Here is a 20,475-nt window from a genome sequence, read left to right as displayed (position 1 = left end):
CCGACGCCATACTGCTAGTAGCAACCTTACGAAGGTCATCCGCTAATAGCGAATTTCTCGTCTCTTCCATGCTTAGACTATCACCAACAAGCATCAAAGTTTGAACAAGGTTCTCATAGGATTTAGGCAATGAAAGTAACAATATGAGGGCTTGGTCCTCATCCTCAACCTTAACATCGATATCCTTCAAATCTGATATAATCCTGTCAAACCTATTCACATATTCCTGAATAGAAGAACCCTCTTCCATTCTACATGTGAATAATTTGGATTTTAAGTAGACCCGATTTGTTAAAGTTTTCGTCATGAAACTGCTTTCTAGCTTTAACCACACACCCACCGCCGTTGTTTCTCCGTCTACTAGGAACGCCACGTCCCTCTCAAGACACAACATAATGTTAGCCCGTGCTTCGAGATCTAACTCCTCCCAATCCTCATCTGACATATCTCCTGGTTTCTTTCCCGTCAACGTCTTGTGTAATTTCTGCGAGATTAACAGATTCTTCATCTGCATCCGCCAATAAGAAAAATCGTTTTTCCCATTGAACTTCTCTATCTCATATTTCCCTGATTTGACCGTACCACTTCTCGATCCCATCTTCTTATTCGTTCAATCTCAACAAGGCTCTGGTACCAATTGTTAAAACTAAAAGTCGCGGAAGCTATCGAACCTACCCAGAAATTGATCCGATTATGAAGATTAATCGAAAAGCTAAGCCAAAATCAAATATGCGAACAGAATTTAACGAGGTTCGGCTTTAAAGCCTACGTCCTCGGGCGAACAAGAAATCTTTATTGAAGGATAGATGAAGACGACTCACACAACCCGCAAGTTCGTCCCAAGATGGTACCGTATAGTAATAACCTTCTATACTAAATCTTCGACGACCGAGAAATTTAACACCGCTCAAAAACTATGAAAAATTTCTCTCACTCTTGCTCTCTCTCTAGCTCTCTAAAGAAGAGTTGTTGTTGAGTAGTTGTGTTGGTGTTGTTACAAAGAACTTAACCCTCTATTTATACATAGTGTAGGCCGACTACTATGTCCCAATTGGAGACCGACTCCAATTTGAGAATTAGAAACCATCTTCAAATTGGATGGTTCCAATGTGAGAATTTAGAAACCAACTTCAAATTGGATTCAGTTGGTGAGAATTAGAAACCAACCGACTCCAATTGGAGATTACCACCGACTCTCACAATTCTCCACCTCGTACACAATTTGATAAACTTCAAATTTTGGACGAACACCAGGATACTCCTTGTAAGATATATCTGCTTCTTGTAACTTCATCTGACTGCACCATATGACCATGGCTGCCTACGTACCCTTTTATAGGATCAAGCCTACCGTAGTTCTACCAACCCTTCACATAAAGATTATCTTGTCGCCATTACGCCCTTTCGGGCAACTTAACACGAGCCGATTTGCAGCAATTCCAGACAATGCTGAAACTTGCTACACGTCACCACTTTAGTCAACATGTCCGCGGGATTCTCATCTGTGTGTACCTTCATGAGAGAAACATCACCTTCCTCTATGACATCTCGTACAAAGTGATACCTGACATCGATATGCTTAGTACGAGCATGATGAACCTGATTCTTCGCCAAGTGGATTGCACTTTGACTATCACACCATACATCCACGCACTCCTGCTTAATCCCTATATCATCCAGAAGACCCCACAACCACAATGCTTCCTTCACACCCTCGGCCATAGCCATATACTCGGCCTCCGTAGTAGATAACGCAACTGTAGATTGTAACATCGATCGCCAACTAACTGGAGCACCATGTACCTTAAATACATAACCAGTAGTAGATCGTCTTCTATCTAGATCGCCAGCATAATCCGAGTCAACATAACAGCTTACCTGACATGTGTCTCCACCAAAGCACAAACCCGTATCAACGGTACCCTTCAAGTACCTCAAGACCCACTTCACAGCTTCCCAATGTGTCTTCCCCGGGTTTGCCATAAACCTACTAACCACGCTGACCGCTTGTGAAATATCCGGACGAGTACACACCATAGCGTACATCAAACTGCCAACTGCATTAGCATACGGTACACGATCCATATGATCCTTCTCCACCGTAGTAGTGGGAGATTGTTTTCCCGAGAGCCTGAAGTGTGGTGCCAAAGGTGTTGACACCGCCTTCGCATTTTGCATCCCGAATCGAGAAACTACTCGTTCGATGTAACCTTTCTGATTCAAGTACAGTTTCTTACTTGACCGCTCTCTCTTAATCTCCATTCCCAGTATCTTCTTTGCAGTGCCCATGTCTTTCATCTCAAACTCTTGACTGAGTTGAGATTTCAACTTATCTATCTCCACCATGCTTCGAGAAGCAATAAGCATGTCATCAACATACAAAAGGAGATAAATAAAGTCACCTTCGCGAAGCTTCTTGATGTATACACAACAATCATAGTCACTTCTGCGAAAACCATGTTTTAGCATGAAAAAATCAAATCGTTTGTACCATTGGCGAGGGGATTGTTTTAATCCGTAAAGAGACTTCCTCAAACGACATACTTGATTTTCTTTGCCCTCAACCTTGTATCCCTCAGGTTGAGCCATATAAATTTCTTCTTCCAAATCCCCGTGCAAGAAGGCGGTTTTAACATCGAGTTGTTCCAGCTCAAGATCCCTGTGAGCAACAATACTCAATAGCACCCGAATAGAAGTATGTTTCACGACCGGTGAGAAAATCTCATTATAGTCGACCCCTTCTTTCTGTGCATAACCCTTGGCCACTAGTCTTGCCTTATACCTTGTACCCTTGATCTCGGAAGAATCCTCTTTCTTCTTGTACACCCATTTACAACCAATAACAGACTTACCTTCGGGCAATGGGACAACCTCCCATGTCTTGTTCTTGTGAAGAGACTCCATCTCTTCTTGCATAGCAACCAACCATCTCTCTTTTTCCGCCGCGGTAATAGCTTGTTTGAAGGTGACCGGCTCGTCGTCTTCCACCGAGAGTGCATACTCAACCACATTTGCCTGCCCGTAATGCCTAAGAGGTTTGTCTGACCCTAACCTCTGTACCGGCTTATATAACCGTTTCGGCCTAGTGTGTACCGAAACATCCTGCTGCTGTTGTTGTAAAACTTGTGTACCTTCCCCTTGAACCTCCTCATGATCGGGTTCATCAATTTCCTCATCCTGAGTTTTATCCTGATGCTCCACCTGATCATGATTCCTAGAAACCCGTTGGTCTTCGGCTTCTACTTCCACTACTTGAGCTTTAGTAGACCCAACATCACCACAATTAGGCACCGTAGCTTTCGCCATAGCTACAATAGATGACTCATCAAACACCACATCTCTGCTGATTACAAACTTCTTGTCTTCCGTACACCATAGCCGATAACCCTTGACTCCTGTAGCATATCCTAAGAAAATTGCCTTCTTTGCTCTATTGTCAAGTTTGTTACCTTTAACATGGTAATAGGCCGTACAACCGAAAACCTTAAGTCTCCCGTAATCTGCATGTTCACCTGACCACACCTCGTAAGGTATGCCGCCATCTAAAGAAGAATGTGGAGACCTGTTCACAATATAACAAGCTGTAGCAACAGATTATGCCCACCATTCTACGCCTAGTCCCGAATTGGAGCGCATACATCTAGCCTTCTCAAGTAGTGTACGGTTCAATCTCTCTGCGACTCCATTCTGCTGAGGTGTGTTTACTACTGTCCAGTGCCTCACAATGCCTTCCTGATTACAAAACTCCTTGAATGCCCCATCCGTGTACTCGGTCCCATTATCCGACCTTAACGTCTTCAGCTTTCGACCAGTTTTGTTCTCAACCATTGCTTTCCACACCAGGAATGTGTTGAATACCTCATTCTTATGCTTCAGAAAATAAAGCCAGACAAATCTCGAATGATCATCAACGAATGTAACAAAATACCTGGAACCACCCTTGGAAGGTAACTTTGCCGGTCCCCAGACATCGGTGTGTACGTAGTCTAATACCTCTTTGCTCCTGTGCTTGCTTGTAGAGAACGTCACCCTGTGTGCCTTCCCGAACACACAATGCTCACAAAACTCCATGCAAGGCTTCTTCATGTCTTTCAACAAGCCTTTCCCGCACATCAGAGATAGACCCTTTTCTGACATATGCCCAAGGCGCATATGCCAAAGCCTCGTACTAGCCGTTGGATCCCTTCCACTGATTCCTACTGCTACATCTCCCGTAATTGTTGTCCCCAAAAGTTTGTATAAATTACCGTAACGAGTACCTCTCATTACCACCAAAGAACCCTTAACGACTTTTATGGAGCCATTCTCTATAATTATCTTACAGCCGTTCCGCTCCAACACACCAAGGGAAATTAGATTTTTCCGCAAATCGGGTATGTATCTTACGTCCGTCAATGTTCTCACCACTCCATCGTGCATCTTGATCCGTATTGTTCCGAGTCCCACAGTTTTACATATACTATCATCACCTAGTATAACTGTACCACCATCTATACTCCTATAGGTAGTAAACAACTCCCTATTTGGACACATATGGTGTGACGCCCCTGAATCAAGCATCCACTTATCGAAGATCTTCTCAGACACCTCTGTCACCGAGAAACATTCGTCCGCCTCTTCTGACACATATCCCGCCTCCTGCATCTCTTGTTTCTCCTTGTAGCCTTCGTTCTTTTGCTTCAACTTTCTCTTTGGACAAGCCGCTTTAAAGTGGCCAAGCTCACCACAACTAAAGCACGTTTTCTTGACAGAGCCTCTAGATTTGGATCTAGATTTCCCGCCCTTTCCCTTTCCCTTTCCCCTTTCATTACTCCTCCCCCTCGTTACAAACAACCCTTGTGCTTGATCCTTGTCTACTCCACCCGACGCCATACTGCTAGTAGCAACCTTACGAAGGTCATCCGCTAATAGCGAATTTCTCGTCTCTTCCATGCTTAGACTATCACCAACAAGCATCAAAGTTTGAACAAGGTTCTCATAGGATTTAGGCAATGAAAGTAACAATATGAGGGCTTGGTCCTCATCCTCAACCTTAACATCGATATCCTTCAAATCTGATATAATCCTGTCAAACCTATTCACATATTCCTGAATAGAAGAACCCTCTTCCATTCTACATGTGAATAATTTGGATTTTAAGTAGACCCGATTTGTTAAAGTTTTCGTCATGAAACTGCTTTCTAGCTTTAACCACACACCCACCGCCGTTGTTTCTCCGTCTACTAGGAACGCCACGTCCCTCTCAAGACACAACATAATGTTAGCCCGTGCTTCGAGATCTAACTCCTCCCAATCCTCATCTGACATATCTCCTGGTTTCTTTCCCGTCAACGTCTTGTGTAATTTCTGCGAGATTAACAGATTCTTCATCTGCATCCGCCAATAAGAAAAATCGTTTTTCCCATTGAACTTCTCTATCTCATATTTCCCTGATTTGACCGTACCACTTCTCGATCCCATCTTCTTATTCGTTCAATCTCAAGAAGGCTCTGGTACCAATTGTTAAAACTAAAAGTCGCGGAAGCTATCGAACCTACCCAGAAATTGATCCGATTATGAAGATTAATCGAAAAGCTAAGCCAAAATCAAATATGCGAACAGAATTTAACGAGGTTCGGCTTTAAAGCCTACGTCCTCGGGCGAACAAGAAATCTTTATTGAAGGATAGATGAAGACGACTCACACAACCCGCAAGTTCGTCCCAAGATGGTACCGTATAGTAATAACCTTCTATACTAAATCTTCGACGACCGAGAAATTTAACACCGCTCAAAAACTATGAAAAATTTCTCTCACTCTTGCTCTCTCTCTAGCTCTCTAAAGAAGAGTTGTTGTTGAGTAGTTGTGTTGGTGTTGTTACAAAGAACTTAACCCTCTATTTATACATAGTGTAGGCCGACTACTATGTCCCAATTGGAGACCGACTCCAATTTGAGAATTAGAAACCATCTTCAAATTGGATGGTTCAAATGTGAGAATTTAGAAACCAACTTCAAATTGGATTCAGTTGGTGAGAATTAGAAACCAACCGACTCCAATTGGAGATTACCACCGACTCTCACATCAACAAATGTTCTTCCCAGCCAATTTCGGTGGAAAAAATGAAATTTCTAATGAGTATATAAACATTCTAACCCATTTCCTACGGATCATCAGTTAAAAGTTTTACCTGCCGACAATACCCTTTTAGACTATTCGTCTTCATTCCAACGTTACACTCGGCGCTTTCTCTACGTCACTGTAGCTCATTATGATATAATTATTTTTTTGTGATTACTTCAGTCAGTTATGCAGCATATTCAATCAGCTCCTTTCATAAGGATGAAACCACTCAGGTCCTTCCTTACTTGAAAGGAACTCTAGATGATGGGATTCCCATTCTTCATACAGTATAATAGCTTGTTTTGAGTTTGGATACCATCTACTCTGAACAATCTTATGAGAAGTTTAAGCCACACAATATGTGTTTCCATCCTTGTGCTGCAACCATATCACCTCTACACAATAACGATACGTAAACCATATACGGGTAGCGACCCGTGGTGTCATAGTAGTATACATTATCCACTCAGTAGCCAACCAAAATTATCTGATAAAACATGAAATGAAATAAAAAGACATGTATATTTCAGTTAATTGAGTACCATTAACAACATTCTACCATCCCAAATCTTGAACGAAAAAAAAGATGATACTCCAATTATTCTAGCCCACTTACAAACAATGAGAGTAAAATAACACTAAAACTTAGGATTGAATGTCGTTATCGAGGATGCAGTATGCTAATTGATACCTCATTGACACTCCATGCTGCAGGTTTATTTATCGCTTGTTCTTCACTCTCATTAGAAGAGATAATAGATGTTTCCCTTCTTGTATTGACAAAAAATGCAGGTTCTGCAGGCAATGCCAGTGACAAAGAGTAGCTATTGAGCATCAGAACAACCGACCCCATTGTAGGCCTATCAGATATGTCTTCTTGAACACATAATAAACCAATGTGAATGCATCTCATAACTTCGTTCATCGAACAATTATCCCTCAAGAATGGATCTAAGATTTCTAAAGCTGTTCCATTCTTCCAATGTCTCCATGCCTGCAAGAATTTCTCACATGTCTAAAATAAGCTTGACTTATGAATCATTTAACTTAGTCCACCGTATAACAAGAAAGAAAGTAAATGACAACACTATTTGTACTTACGTAGCTTAGAAGATCCTGCGCAACTTCTGATTCATAAAAAGAACTATTCCTCTGTCCCGTTAGGATCTCTAGAACCAAAACACCAAAACTAAACACGTCTGATTTCAAAGAGAATTGCCCGTGCATTGCATACTCAGGAGACATATACCCACTAATCAAATGAAAATGAAGCTCTATGTATGAGTACACGAAATTAATTCAGAGATCAGTATCCATGAAAAAATATCAGCTCCTGGTTCGAATACTTACTATGTTCCAACAATTCTATTTGTATTTGCTCGAGATTGATCTGCCACAAAAAGTCTAGCCATGCCAAAATCTGAAATTTTAGGGTTCATATCTAAATCTAGTAATATGTTGGCCGCTTTAAGATCTCGATGAATAATTGTAAGTCGAGAATCCTCGTGAAGATAAAGAAGCCCTCTTGCTATCCCTCCTATAATCTTGTACCGTCTCTCCCAATCCAAGTATGTATGTTTAATCGGATCTACAATTGCATCCAAGTACCAACCAGCATACCAAGTTAACCGTTTATACATATATACTCAAACTTGCATGTGATAGTTGTCAACATATGATCTAGTATAAGAGAATTTAAAAAGTAGATATGGAAAAGAGGAGCCAAACCGAATATGAATTGGTCTAGGCTAGCATTTGGCAAGAATTCATAGATGAGTACTTTCTCTACTCCATAAAAACAAAAACCCTGAAGCCTCACAAGATTCCTGTGCTGAAGTTTAGCTAGTAAAATGACTTCATTCTTAAATTCTTCTTCACCTTGACCAGAATTTGCAGAGAGACGCTTCACTGCTATTTCTTGCCCATTTAAAAGTTTACCCTGAAAATGACAAAAGATGTTAACTTTGAATGGCGCCCCCACGGCACCACCAATCTAAAGTAGTACTAGATGCTAGATCAACAAAGCTAATACCTTGTAAACAGAACCAAACCCGCCCTCCCCAAGTTTATAAGCTTCGGAAAAATCATTTGTAGCTGCCCTTATTATACTGAAATTGAATTGCAAGGATTCTGCAGTTTGGATTTCATCGGCATCTTCAAAAAGATAAAAATAAAAAAGATGTCAATGACGCAATGAAATGACTAACAACTTCGAATTCAAAAAGTAAATTTTTAAGTACTGAGATATGAAATTTTGTAGTATCAACCAAGATGATATAGATAATTGAAATTTTACAGCGTAGCTACTGACCTTCGTGTCTCTTTTTGGTCTTCTTTCTTTTGAGACAAAAGCACCAAAAGCCTATGATGGCTAGTAGTCCAACTACCGACGGAACGACTATGTGAACAACAAGTTTTGATGTATTTTTTCCACTTGCTGCAAGAATAAGAACCAATTTACTTAAGTGATTCGTTAAAGAATACAGAGCAAAACTAGGAAGTTATAGATTTATGTGTACTTTAACAAATTATCTTTTTAATTGGACTCTAAAACAACATACTGATTGAACATCTTGCTGATGGATCATTTACAAACATACATAGTAGATAATGTCCTAAAAAACAAGTCGACACAGTGTCAATGACCGTTATAACCATAATACATCATTGCGATTAGACCTGCCTATATGATTGTATTAACTATGAACATATAGATTGAACTTCAAAAATGAATGTCGCGTTCTAATGGGTAGATAGTACTAGTGAATTGTAAAGGCTGAAGGAGCAGCAAAAGTTCTTCAACTTTAGCACTCGATTATGCTGTAACAATGTCTGAAAAGTTTTTCTTTCCACATAGGTTCTACCATTATCAATTAGTGTCAACTGCAATCAAGTAATTAAAACGTAGGACGAATTCATATGTATGGTGAAATAATAATTTAAAATAATTATATATATAGGACTTACCGTCTGTTGTTGTGGTGTTTGTCGTGGATCCTGGTGGTGGTGCACCAAGAGATGGAGGTGGTGCTGGAGTAACCTTAGATTGATAGAAAGGCTCTGACTCATATCTAAAGTTACAACTCGGAAAAATAACTCTCCCACCTTGCTTTCGATCACAACATCTTAGTAATTGAGCGATCGCCCCACGGAGACACCTATTGCAGTCACTCTGTGATATATCTAATGTGCATTGTACTAGTCCATATACATTATTGAAGGGTGTAACATTTGTTTCTTTAGTAGCAAAGTAATTAGAAGAGGTACTAGATACAGCTTCCTTCACAAGACCATCTAACAAATCACCTAATACACGATTAAACTGATCCGGGTTGGTGACATTTTCATTTGGATTCCAGAGATAAATTGCTGGGTTTTCTTGCATTATAGAGAAATAATATTGATCCGAGTACCTTAACATACATTCATCATACAATATAATGGCTTGTTTCGAGTTTGGACATCTATCACTACGTTTAATATCTTCAACTGCTTTCGAAACACAATCTTTGCATACTTGGGAAGTAACATCACCTCTACACTGGAAAGACCCATAAACAGCATCGGAGTTCCGGCCAACGGTGTCATTGTAGTATCCATTTCGGGTGACTTTATTGTTGCTAGATGAAGATAGAGAAGGGAGAAGAAGGTTGAGGTTAGCTCCAAATGTACTCTTTTCAGTGTAATTACCTCCTGAACATATGTGATATCGATAACTCTGTGCACTAGTACTGCATAGGCCATTGAATCCTATGATCAAAATGGTTAGAAGGAACAAAAACATATCTACATGACCCATTTTCTTTATCTCTATCTGTATGTGAAAGTATCAATTAGATTCAATCAAAGTCTTCTTTTAAAGAAAAGAACCCACTACAAAAAATATTTTCATATTTCAATGATGTAACAGATTTTGACAGGAATAGATTGTTAGGGAAAGGCGTGTTGACCATTGACTCGTGTGGATGAATGTGTTTACCGTTTACTTCTAACTTCAAAGAAGGGGCAAAGTGTGTGGTGCATATGCATATCCCAACTAAACAGGGAAATATATCCAACTGTCCCAAACCAAAAAAGTAGAACTCTCAGTCCAGCTAAAAGCACCCGACCTTTGTGCTATTAGCAGACAGTTTATAGTTCGATTAGGGTCAACAAACAATTACCCAAACATTTTGTAAGCACCCAGATTTTAAGTGTTTTTTTTTGTTCCGAAAATTTAGACAATGATCAACAAATGTTCTCCCCAACCAATTTTCGGTTGATTTTAGACGATCCGTCCTCATTCCACGTCACAATGGGCGCCTTCTCTACGCCATTGTCCCTCATTTGGATATTAGTATTTCTGAGTTATCTCAGTCAATTATGCAACATCCTTTCTCAACAAAAAAAAAAGGGTTATTTAGTGTATAGACCCCAGTTATTTACCTATATTAGGGATCCACCCCCAAAACGATAATGCTTTAGGGGTTACCCCCCATTCTCTATTTTTCAGTCAAAAGCCCGTTAGGTTGCGAGCGTGCCAGTCACGTGAGCTTCCTTTGACAATTTTGCCCTCTCCATCAGCTTTACTGTTGGGGGTACTTCCCTAAATAGTTGTTTTACAGTGGGGGTCCTTCACCATTTTAATACTACTTCCTATCTTTTCATAAGAAAGCTGTGATTTTAGTGAAAACAAAGTTCAACTCTCTTCCAACTGAGTAACTAGGTCGAGGTTTAACTTGGGTTTGGGAGCTCAGCTATAATGGAGTTTAGAAAAGAAGGTTTCAGATAAATGCTAGCTAAAATTGGAGATAATTGTTAGGTTTGAGTCATTATGCTCAATTTTAATGTTTTCTTTGTAAATTTGTGTTCTTCAATTTAGTACTTGATCTTGAATTGGAAGCAATTAAGCAAAAGTTCTTTGCTTTTGAAAAAAATTCAAAAGTTTTTCAATCTTTTTCTCAAGATCAGATTGTTATTCATGTAATGTAGTTGGTATTTCAATCTCTTGATCTTGATCTTGATCTTGAACAGATTGAAATACCAACTACATTACACGAATAACAGTCTGATCTTGAGAAAAAGAGAAAAAGATTGAAAAACTTCTGAATTTTAGCTGGCATTTATCTGAAACCTTCTTTTCTAGAACTCCATTATAGCTGAACTCCAAAACCCAGGTTAAACCTCGACCTAGTTACTCACTTGGAAGAGAGTTGAACTTTGTTTTCACTAAAATCACAACTTTCTTATGAAAAATAGGAGGTAGTATTAAAATGGTGAATGACCCCCACTGTAAAACAACTATTTAGGGAAAGACCCCCAACAGTAAAGCTGATGGAGAGGGCAAATTTGTCAAAGGAAGCTCACGTGACTGGCACGCTCGCAACTTAACGAGCTTTTGACGGAAAAATAGAGAATGGGGGGTAACCCCAAAGCATTATCGTTTTGGGGGTGGATCCCTAATATATGTAAATAATTGGGGTCTATACACTAAATAACCCAAAAAAAAAAAAAATTATGCAACATCCTCGCTCTGTTCATATGGATTAAAACACTCAAGTCCTTTGTTACTTGAAAGGAACTCTTGGTTGATGGGATTCCCTTTCCTTTACTAAATTCCTGGACCTCTCCGGTCCTACTGGATCAAATTGAGTCTGATATCATATTACCCCATCACTCCACCACCATTGATTTCTTTACCATGTTTGTTGATAGTAGGCTCTCTAGGCGTTCGAAGAAACAACCGCAGTTTCGCTGTCTTCTGCTTCATTAATTGTCGAGCTCCAATGGTTGAAATATCTCTTTCACAACATCTACATTTTAAATCCAAAGCCTTTAAGGTTATTCAGTGACAATAAGACAGCCATGCCCACAGCTGCCAATCTGGTTTTTTATGAACGAACTAAGCATATCGAACTTGATTGCCATTTCCTCCAGGAGAAATTTAACTCTGGTCTTTTATGACTCATCATCTTCGACTAGCTGATCAGATTGTAGACATTTTCACCAACCTATTGAATCAGGCTGGTTTCAACGCACGCTGTAATGCTGCAACTTTGTGATACAAGAGGAGAAGAAGAGTTTTGCAACTTCTAAATTCTTGTATTTCTGTTCGTAGAGAGTCTTGTATTTCTTCTCAAACCCTAAAGTAACTCTATATATTTATAACCAAAAATCAACAATGTTCTCGATAGTGAGGCTAGTAAGTTTCACCACAGGTTTTAAAATCTCTTACGGTATACAATTCAGTAACATTCACTGTAAGAAGTTAAAATATGAACCACAACTAAATCTATGTTTCATTAAATCGAGTACCATCACAACACTTCACTGTAAGACTAGTATCCCAAATCTTGAACAAAAGAGGATGAAACTCCAACTTATAGTAGCAGTAAAAAAAACTCCAAAATAATAAATGTCATCACCGAGCGGACAATTCAGTAATTGATACCTCATTGGTACTCTCCTTAGAAGAGGCAGAAGTATTGATAAAATATGCAGGTGGAGAAGGTAATGTCAATGACATAGAGTAGCTATTGAGCATTAGAACAACCGATGACATGAGAGGTCTGTTAGATATGTCTTCTTGAACACACAATAACCCAATGTGAATGCATCTCATTACTTCGTTTGTCAAACAACTCCCCCTCAAGGTTGGGTCTAAAATATCGAGAGCTGTTCCATTATTCCATTGTCTCCATGCCTGCAAGAAAATCTCATTTATATAAGGTTGGAGTACTCATGAATTCATCCAACTTATCACAAAACTATTTATACTTACATAGCTTAGAAGATCTTGTGCGCCTTCTGATTCAAAGAGAAAACTATTCTTCTTTCCACTCAGGATTTCTAAAACTAAGACACCGAAACTAAAGACGTCTGACTTTACAGAGAACTTCCCATGCCTTGCATACTCAGGAGGCATATACCCACTGACCAAAATATAAAATGAAAAATCTGAGTATATGAATAGTTGCTCAAAATGTTGCTAACAATGAACAAAATCAATTGATTACTAGCATACTTACTATGTCCCTTTGATTCTATTTGTATTGCCTTGAGTTTGGTCTCCCACAAAAAGCCTAGCCATACCAAAATCTGAAATTTTAGGGTTCATATCAACATCAAGTAATACGTTGCTTGCTTTGAGATCTCGATGAATAATCTTAAGTCGGGATTCCTCGTGAAGATAAAGAAGACCTCTTGCTATCCCTCCTATAATCTTGTATCGTCTCCCCCAATCTATGTTTGTGCGTTTAATTGGATCTACAACATGCAACCTATTGATCAAATTAACCATTTCAAATACGATCTGGTATCTAGAATTAGAAAGTTAATATGGAAAACAGGAGCCGCACCGAATATGAATTGGTCAAGACTTGCATTTGGCAAGAATTCATAGATGAGTAATTTTTCTTCTCCACCCAAACAAAAACCTAGAAGCGTCACAAGGTTCTTGTGTTGAAGTTTAGCTAGTAAAATGACTTCATTCCTAAATTCTTCTTCACCTTGACCAGAATTCCTAGACAGTCGCTTCACTGCTATTTCTTTTCCATTTATTAGGTTACCCTGAAAAAGCAGAACATAAATAACCAAAATGCTTCATCTTTAGTTGATAAGTTATAAGGCAACCACCAATTTGAAGTTCAAGTAAAGGCTAGATAAACAAAGTTAATACCTTGTAAACAGAACCAAACCCACCCTCCCCAAGTTTATAAGCTTCGGAAAAATCATCTGTAGCTGCCCTTATTACACTGAAATTGAATTGCAAGGATTCTGCACTTTGGGTTTCATCGACGTCTTCAAAAACATAATAACAAAAAAGATGTCACAACTTAGTGAAATGACTAAAGATTCCAATGAGAAACGGCCCACAACATTAAGTAGACAAATCTAAATTTGCTAATTTGGTGTAAGCTCTATGAACAAATACATAATTAAAATTCTGTGGTGAATCTACTGACCGTCAAGTTTCTTCTTTGCCTTTCCTCTTCGGAGACAGATGCACGAAAAGGCTATGGTGGCTACTAATCCAACTACCAACGGGACGCTTATGTAAAGAACACGTTTTGATGTCTTCTTTCCTGTTCCTGCTTAATAAAAACCAATTTCCTTACGCAATCCATTACGATACGTGAAATTACAGGGAAAAATTACAAATGAGTTGGAGATTTAACGTGAAGGTGTTAAGTTTGTGGTCATCAAACTCAAAACCAATTGGCAATGAGTGAAGAGGACCCAGACATTATATTCTTAGTTACTAGGTCACCCTTTACCCATGTGGGACTATTCTAACCACCCCCTCACATGTGGTGTTCTGTAAACACATGTTTTGCTTTCGGGTGATGTGAAGTACGTGTGGCTTTTCAAACCCATCATGCGTGGCTTAGCTATGATACTATGTTAAGTTTATGGTCATCAACTCAAAACCAATGGGCAATGCGTGGTGAGGACCTTGACATTATATTCTTAGTTACTAGTTCACCCTTCTTCCATGTGCACCTATTCTCCCAGAAGGAATTATTTTGTACTTGGAATTTCAAACAATAATATTAATTGGCCTAAACTTTGAGAAATTGCATCTAATCCAGGTTACTCATAACAACATCTTCCTGATCGGTAAGCAATATCATTTACGAATATACAACAGATCGGGTAAATAAGATCCTCGAAACAAGGATACAATGATACACCATTATAATTATAACACTTGTCCGCGATTAGGCCCTTATCTAATACTAATAAATATTATCCGACGTAGTAATAACACCTTCCTATATCTTTATATTATTTATAACATAGAGATCCATAAAGAATCGAATAGGCAAAATTGGCATAACCTACCAAGAAACTAAATTGAAAACTAAAGAACTATGAACTTCGTAAGACATGAACAATGCAGGCTTAAGAGTAGATAGGACTGGTGAATGTACACAGGCTGTAGGAGTAGCCATTGTTAGTTCTCCGTCATGCCTTAGTAATCCTACATGAAAATTTGTGTTTGCCATATGGTGTCAACTAGTATCAACCAAGAAGTAGTCTAAAACAAGCTATTTTAAGTTCTTGAGTTGATGACGATTTTAATTTCATTAAGGCCTGACATCTAATGGTTAATCTTACTGAACCAAAGCTCAATAACTTGAACAACTAAGTTACAGTTTCTAAATTAGTATCAACTGCAATCGAACTGATTCTATTCTGCTTTTGCATGTTTCTAATTCAACTAAGACATATATATATATATAGTTGAAATTAAATCTTCGAAGATAAAATAAGGATTATAGGACTAACTGTGGGTTGTAGTGGTATTTGTTGTCGATAGTGGCGGTGGTGCACCATGAGACGGAGGTTGTTCTGGCGTAACATTCCATTGAAAGAAAATATATCGCTCATATCTAACCATACAATTGGCTCGAATAACTCTCCCACCTTCCTTCCCACCACAACATCTCGGAAATTTAGCGATCACCCCACGAAGACACCTATCACAATTACTAAATGATAAATCTGATGTGCACTGTACTAGCCCAAAAATCTGCTGGAAGGATGTCAAATTTGTAACTCCGGAAGCAAATTTATTAGAAGAGCTACTAGATGCAGCTTCATTTACAATACGATCTAATAAATCACCCAATATCTGATTAAACAGATTTATGTTGGCGACATTATTAGGATTCGATAGATCAAATTCCGGCTTCTCTTGCAGGATAGAGAAATAAGCTTGATCGGAGTACCTTAACACACATTCTTCATACCATATAATTGATTCTTTTTTGTTTGGGCATATATTACTTACTGTGATATCTTCAACTGCTTTCAAAACACAACTTTTACATAATTCTGAAGTGACATCACCTCTACACTGAAAAGACCCGTAAACAGTATCCGAGTTCCGGCCAGATGTGTCATTATAGTATCCATTCCTAATGATTGTATTGTTGTTAAATGAAGATAGAGAAGAGAGAAGACGGTTAAGGTTAGCCTCAAATATACTATTTGCAGTGTAGTTATCTCCTAAACAGAATTTTGTGACGAATATAGGCGATGTTTGTGCACTAGTAGTGCCGAGGCCATTGAGTTGTATGATCAAAATCGTAGAGACGAACAAGAAGAACATATCCAAATAACTCACTTTTTTCCCTTTTTTTTTTTTCTTGTTTGTAATCAGGAAATCTAGCTCATTTTGAAGCATATCTGTCTACCAATGTTGAGTTTTATGAGGTTAAACAAATTAGAGTTCTTTTTACCAAGTCAATGTGGAAATTAAGAAATCAATTATTCAAACAAGAAGACTGAAGAGAGCCGTGTTGACTTGTGCCAATTAGAGCATTTTCCGTTTAGTTCTAGAACTTCATTGTCCTAAACCAAACTTCAAGATGCGTGGGAATGTTGAGGTGGACAAAAAAAACATACCAACCCCCATTACCGACACCTCAATGATTTGGAAAACAGAACAGGGGAGGATGATGGCCATGAAACTTTTTTCAGAGAAGGGATAGGTTCAGGGTTTAGGGTTTAAGGGTTAGGGATTTTCACTATAATGTATAGGAATCAAGATCAAAGAACTCACCAAGTCACCAGCCAATGTTTATGAGCAACTGAATGCATTAATTGGTCCTGCATATAATTCATAGTCATACATCCATCCTCAGTGAAGAATTCTAGGGTTGCACGATTCATCATCATCACGATTATGGTCTTGATAAAGAGATCTAAACTATCTGAAAATGAGTTCTTCATGACTACTGGAATTGTGACTGTGAGCACGTAAATGAGAGTTCGGAATGAACAAATGATGATAACCCAATTTAAAACGAAAGAGCTTCTTATTTTGACTCCATCTTTAGACATACCACTGTTGGATTTTGGTGTCTCTTAATGTTTTAAGCGGAATCTCCGACGTCTAGTATGTCTAACACTAGCTACCATGATCAAATGCAAGAACTAAAGGTGAATTAGAGCTAGTTAGAGGTTTTACTGGAATCGTTTTTCCTCGAACTAAATCCGATGCCTTTATCTTGAAGATGAGAGCTCCACATTGCAGCTTGTCTACTTGAGATACCTGAGCAAGTGACTTGATCTCCTGCATTTAGAGTCAGCTAGGACCTTATACAGAGGTTGAGATGAAAAACTCTTCTTCTGGTAACTAGATAGATAGCTTTTTCTCTAAAGTGACTCTCTCCACATGATCCAATGACTAGTCTAAGAACCCATGTAACAAAACAACCGGGAGTGTCTCCGACACAACTGGGTTGGACCCTTATTCTAAGGTGACATGTTGATTTCCAAACATGGAACAAACAGGTAAGCTTATTTATGAATTTTAGTATATTCCAAATAAGGAGACTATAACAGACTTTAGAAAACATTCGTAATTTCTAATTCTATCTACACGGTTGATGAGCTTGTCTTATTCGTAAACTTTCTAACTCTTTTTCTGTTATTCCGGTAGTCATAAGCTACGTTACGAGCTTTTTATTTCTTAAGTCAATATATCAATGCCAAACAGATAAAATTAGAAATGGAGAAGGATTCTATTTTGGTCAATTTCTCTTATTGCAATAGGGAATATAATGTAAAAGCTCATAGCATAGGTAAGGGCCGTAATTCAAAGGCCCAAAATAGGTGGGATAATAAGGGGGAGGCCCAATCTTAAATATTAATGAGAAAAAAACTCACTTTGTAAAAGTACCACATTACCCTCATTTACACAAATAAGAGACAATCCTATCCTCCCAAATTTCCCGCCCAAAACTTTGGCATCCCATTAAGTCAGATTGGGGTTATTAATAACCCAAGACTCAAAACCCATTTACTCTTACTAAGCTGAAAAAAGACATTTCATATTCTCATTCTCTCTCTCTACAAAAACCATCTTCTCTCTCTGCAAATCGTTTTTTAACTTAAATCTCCATCTTCTCTCTCGACCAATTTCGACTGAAATCCAGAGAAACTCAGGGTATCGAAGATCTTCTATTTTTGGTTTCAGATGAGAGGGGAAATATTAGGGTTTTTATTGTTGAAAGGTCTGTTGAAGATTATTAGGATTTTGTTTGGGAAAAAAATATAGGTTTTGATGTTGTCTCTTAATGTTAAAGAGATTTTACATAAAGAAGGGGATTATATCATAACAGATTTCTCTGTGTTTGAAACATTTTTTTTATATTAACATGGATTATTTATCTTATGAGGTTTTAGAGAGATAAACATTTGAGTTTAGATCTAGTTATTTGAAGCTCCATTAATGAAGTTGTTTTTGGAGTTTCTTTATCTTATTTCTTTTTTTACATCACTTCCTTATTTGCGATTGACATATCTGGTTTATTTAGAACATATTTTCGTACACATTTTGATCTTTCTTTCTTGCTTCTCTCTTATTTGTTTATGTTTTTTTACGTTTTCATCCAAACCCAGAACATAAATCAATGTTGTGGAAAGATAACATTACGTGCTTGCAACATAAATTGTTATTTTCAAACACAAGTGGTTATGTTTTGAGCACCCATGTAAATGCTCAATGTAACTATTAAACACTATCTTCATTTTTGTTGTTTCATGTTTTGAGCACAAATGTAAAAATATTTTCCAAATTCCTTGTAAAACTCAAAGTTGTTCTTAATTGAGTTTTCTGGCTGCATATTTTTATTCGTTGTATCTGAGTGTTATTTGTTGTGAATATAAATCATTATGTTAGCGATATATATTGTGACATACTAGCATAATTTGTGCTCTTTGTTTTTTGATGTGTTTTTTTGTAAACTTATCAGAGATGTATCTTTGATTTGTATTCGTTATTTTCAAAAAGTTTCCGATTTTGTTCTGCGGCAAAAAAATTATATGTAGAAACATTTAGGTCTTCCCAGAACACATTTTGATATGATTTAACAAATTTTGTTTATTTTGCATGGTTTGTTCTTCAGATCTTAAAATATTCATGTGTTGTAAACATTTCTGGTTTTTGTGTAACTTTATGTGAAATTTATTTCCTATTTTTGTGTTTTCAAGACTTGAGGGTTTGTTTTTCAAAACTACAATACATTTATAAACAAGTAAATATGTATAAACATTTAAGTTGTTTATATGTAGAAAAGTCATCTTTTCTGGAACACATTGAGATGTGTTATAAACAATTTGAGATTTATTTAGATATATGGGTTTGTGCATGTTGTTTTCTTGAGTGTTTTTAACATCTAACTTTATGCAGAAGCTTAACAAAGATGGAAAAAAGGAAAAACATCAGTTAACAACCCTCCAAAAAAAAGTTGGATCATCAAAAGTGAAGGAAGATAAAACTTTAAGTCATCTTTCCTGGAACTCATTGAGATGTGTTATAACCAATCCCTCAAATGTTTGGTTTTATGTAAGTGTACAATAGTTAGGGTTTTACTAGTTAGGGGCAGCTATAGCAGTGGTAGTAAGAGATAATGAGGGAAGAATTCTAAACAGCAAAGGGATGAAGATTGAGGCCATGTCGGCTCTTGAAGCAGAAGCTAAAGCTTGTCTGTTAGCTTTAGAAATGGGTAATAACCTAGGGTTCAGAGAGATTTTATATGAGGGAGATTGTAAAACCCTGATTGACGCCATATCCAATGGTGGGGAGGAAGTCACGTGGCGACTGGTCCCGCTAGTCATGGAAGCCCAACATCTATTGGGGGAAAATCAGCTAGGGGCACTTTCTTTCTACCCAAGAGACGCCAATTCAACAGCCCACAATTTAGCACAACAGACTCTTCTTTTGTAATCTTATGGGCACTCTAGATGGGTCCTCTCTTGTTGTTCTCTATTTCTAGTAACTTCAGTTATTGTATCTCCTTTGGCTTTATGCCTTCAATGAAGTTATTTGATTCCAAAAAAAAAAAAAAAAAAGAATATGTTTAGATGATCAACATATGTGGTTGTCTAATATTAAATTATGTTTATCTAATGAGTAAACCTTAACTTTGAAAACATATAATTTTTCTGAAAAACATAATTTCATTTGTTCTAAACATATCAACATGTGTTGTCTCTATACTTTGATGTGTTTATATATCTAACGGAATACTACGGAAGAGGTAAGAGAAGTCTTGGTTGATAAAACCTGTTATTATTTGAAACATTAGTAAATATGTTTGTTGTTGAAGAAATATATTTTCAGCAGTCAAAATGAGTTGTTTGCATATAGTTAAATGTTCATAACTTTTATGTTACTATATGTTTAATGTTTTTTAATGTAGAAAATTGATTATTTGTCTGCTGCAAGGAAAAATCTGTTGCTGTGCGAGGGAGAAAAAAGATCGACATTAAAGGGAAAGTCATCGTTGAAGTTGATAAGAAAAAAGGGACATCACAATCTAACATATGTTATAGGATTGGAGGATTAAGGTGTCATGTTGTGGATATTTTTGTGACAAT

At 37.7% G+C, this 20,475-nt stretch overlaps 1 protein-coding gene across 5 annotated transcripts; it reads right to left on the bottom strand.

Annotated features, from left to right (window-relative positions):
* Positions 1-6,605: 6,605 nt before the first annotated feature.
* LOC147542245 (cysteine-rich receptor-like protein kinase 25) lies at positions 6,606-17,145 on the bottom strand. 5 transcript variants are annotated; one of them, XM_086632272.1, is made up of 8 exons: positions 16,660-17,127; positions 15,373-16,275; positions 14,046-14,171; positions 13,760-13,881; positions 13,440-13,650; positions 13,110-13,347; positions 12,863-13,013; positions 12,358-12,784 (listed from the first exon to the last, which is right to left on the bottom strand). In XM_086632272.1, the coding sequence occupies exons 2-8, from the start codon at positions 16,271-16,273 to the stop codon at positions 12,503-12,505; spliced, it is 2,031 nt and encodes a 676-aa protein (XP_086488398.1). In that variant the 5' UTR covers positions 16,274-16,275; positions 16,660-17,127; the 3' UTR covers positions 12,358-12,502. The 5 variants fall into 5 exon arrangements, with proteins under 5 accessions (XP_086488395.1, XP_086488398.1, XP_086488396.1 ...); XM_086632270.1 differs by having other exon boundaries at positions 14,046-14,174; positions 16,660-17,060; XM_086632269.1 differs by lacking the exons at positions 12,358-12,784; positions 12,863-13,013; positions 13,110-13,347; ... (3 more) ...; positions 15,373-16,275; positions 16,660-17,127 and adding exons at positions 6,606-7,096; positions 7,204-7,354; positions 7,453-7,690; ... (2 more) ...; positions 8,414-8,539; positions 9,070-9,974.
* Positions 17,146-20,475: the final 3,330 nt, after the last annotated feature.

The sequence above is a fragment of the Eschscholzia californica genome, unplaced genomic scaffold (genome assembly GCF_041429995.1).
Source record: "Eschscholzia californica isolate CP2 unplaced genomic scaffold, dmEscCali1.0.p SCAF_4, whole genome shotgun sequence".
Lineage (NCBI taxonomy): Eukaryota > Viridiplantae > Streptophyta > Magnoliopsida > Ranunculales > Papaveraceae > Eschscholzia > Eschscholzia californica.
Note: the sequence above shows the minus strand (reverse complement) of the source record. Positions and strands in the feature narration are given on the sequence as shown.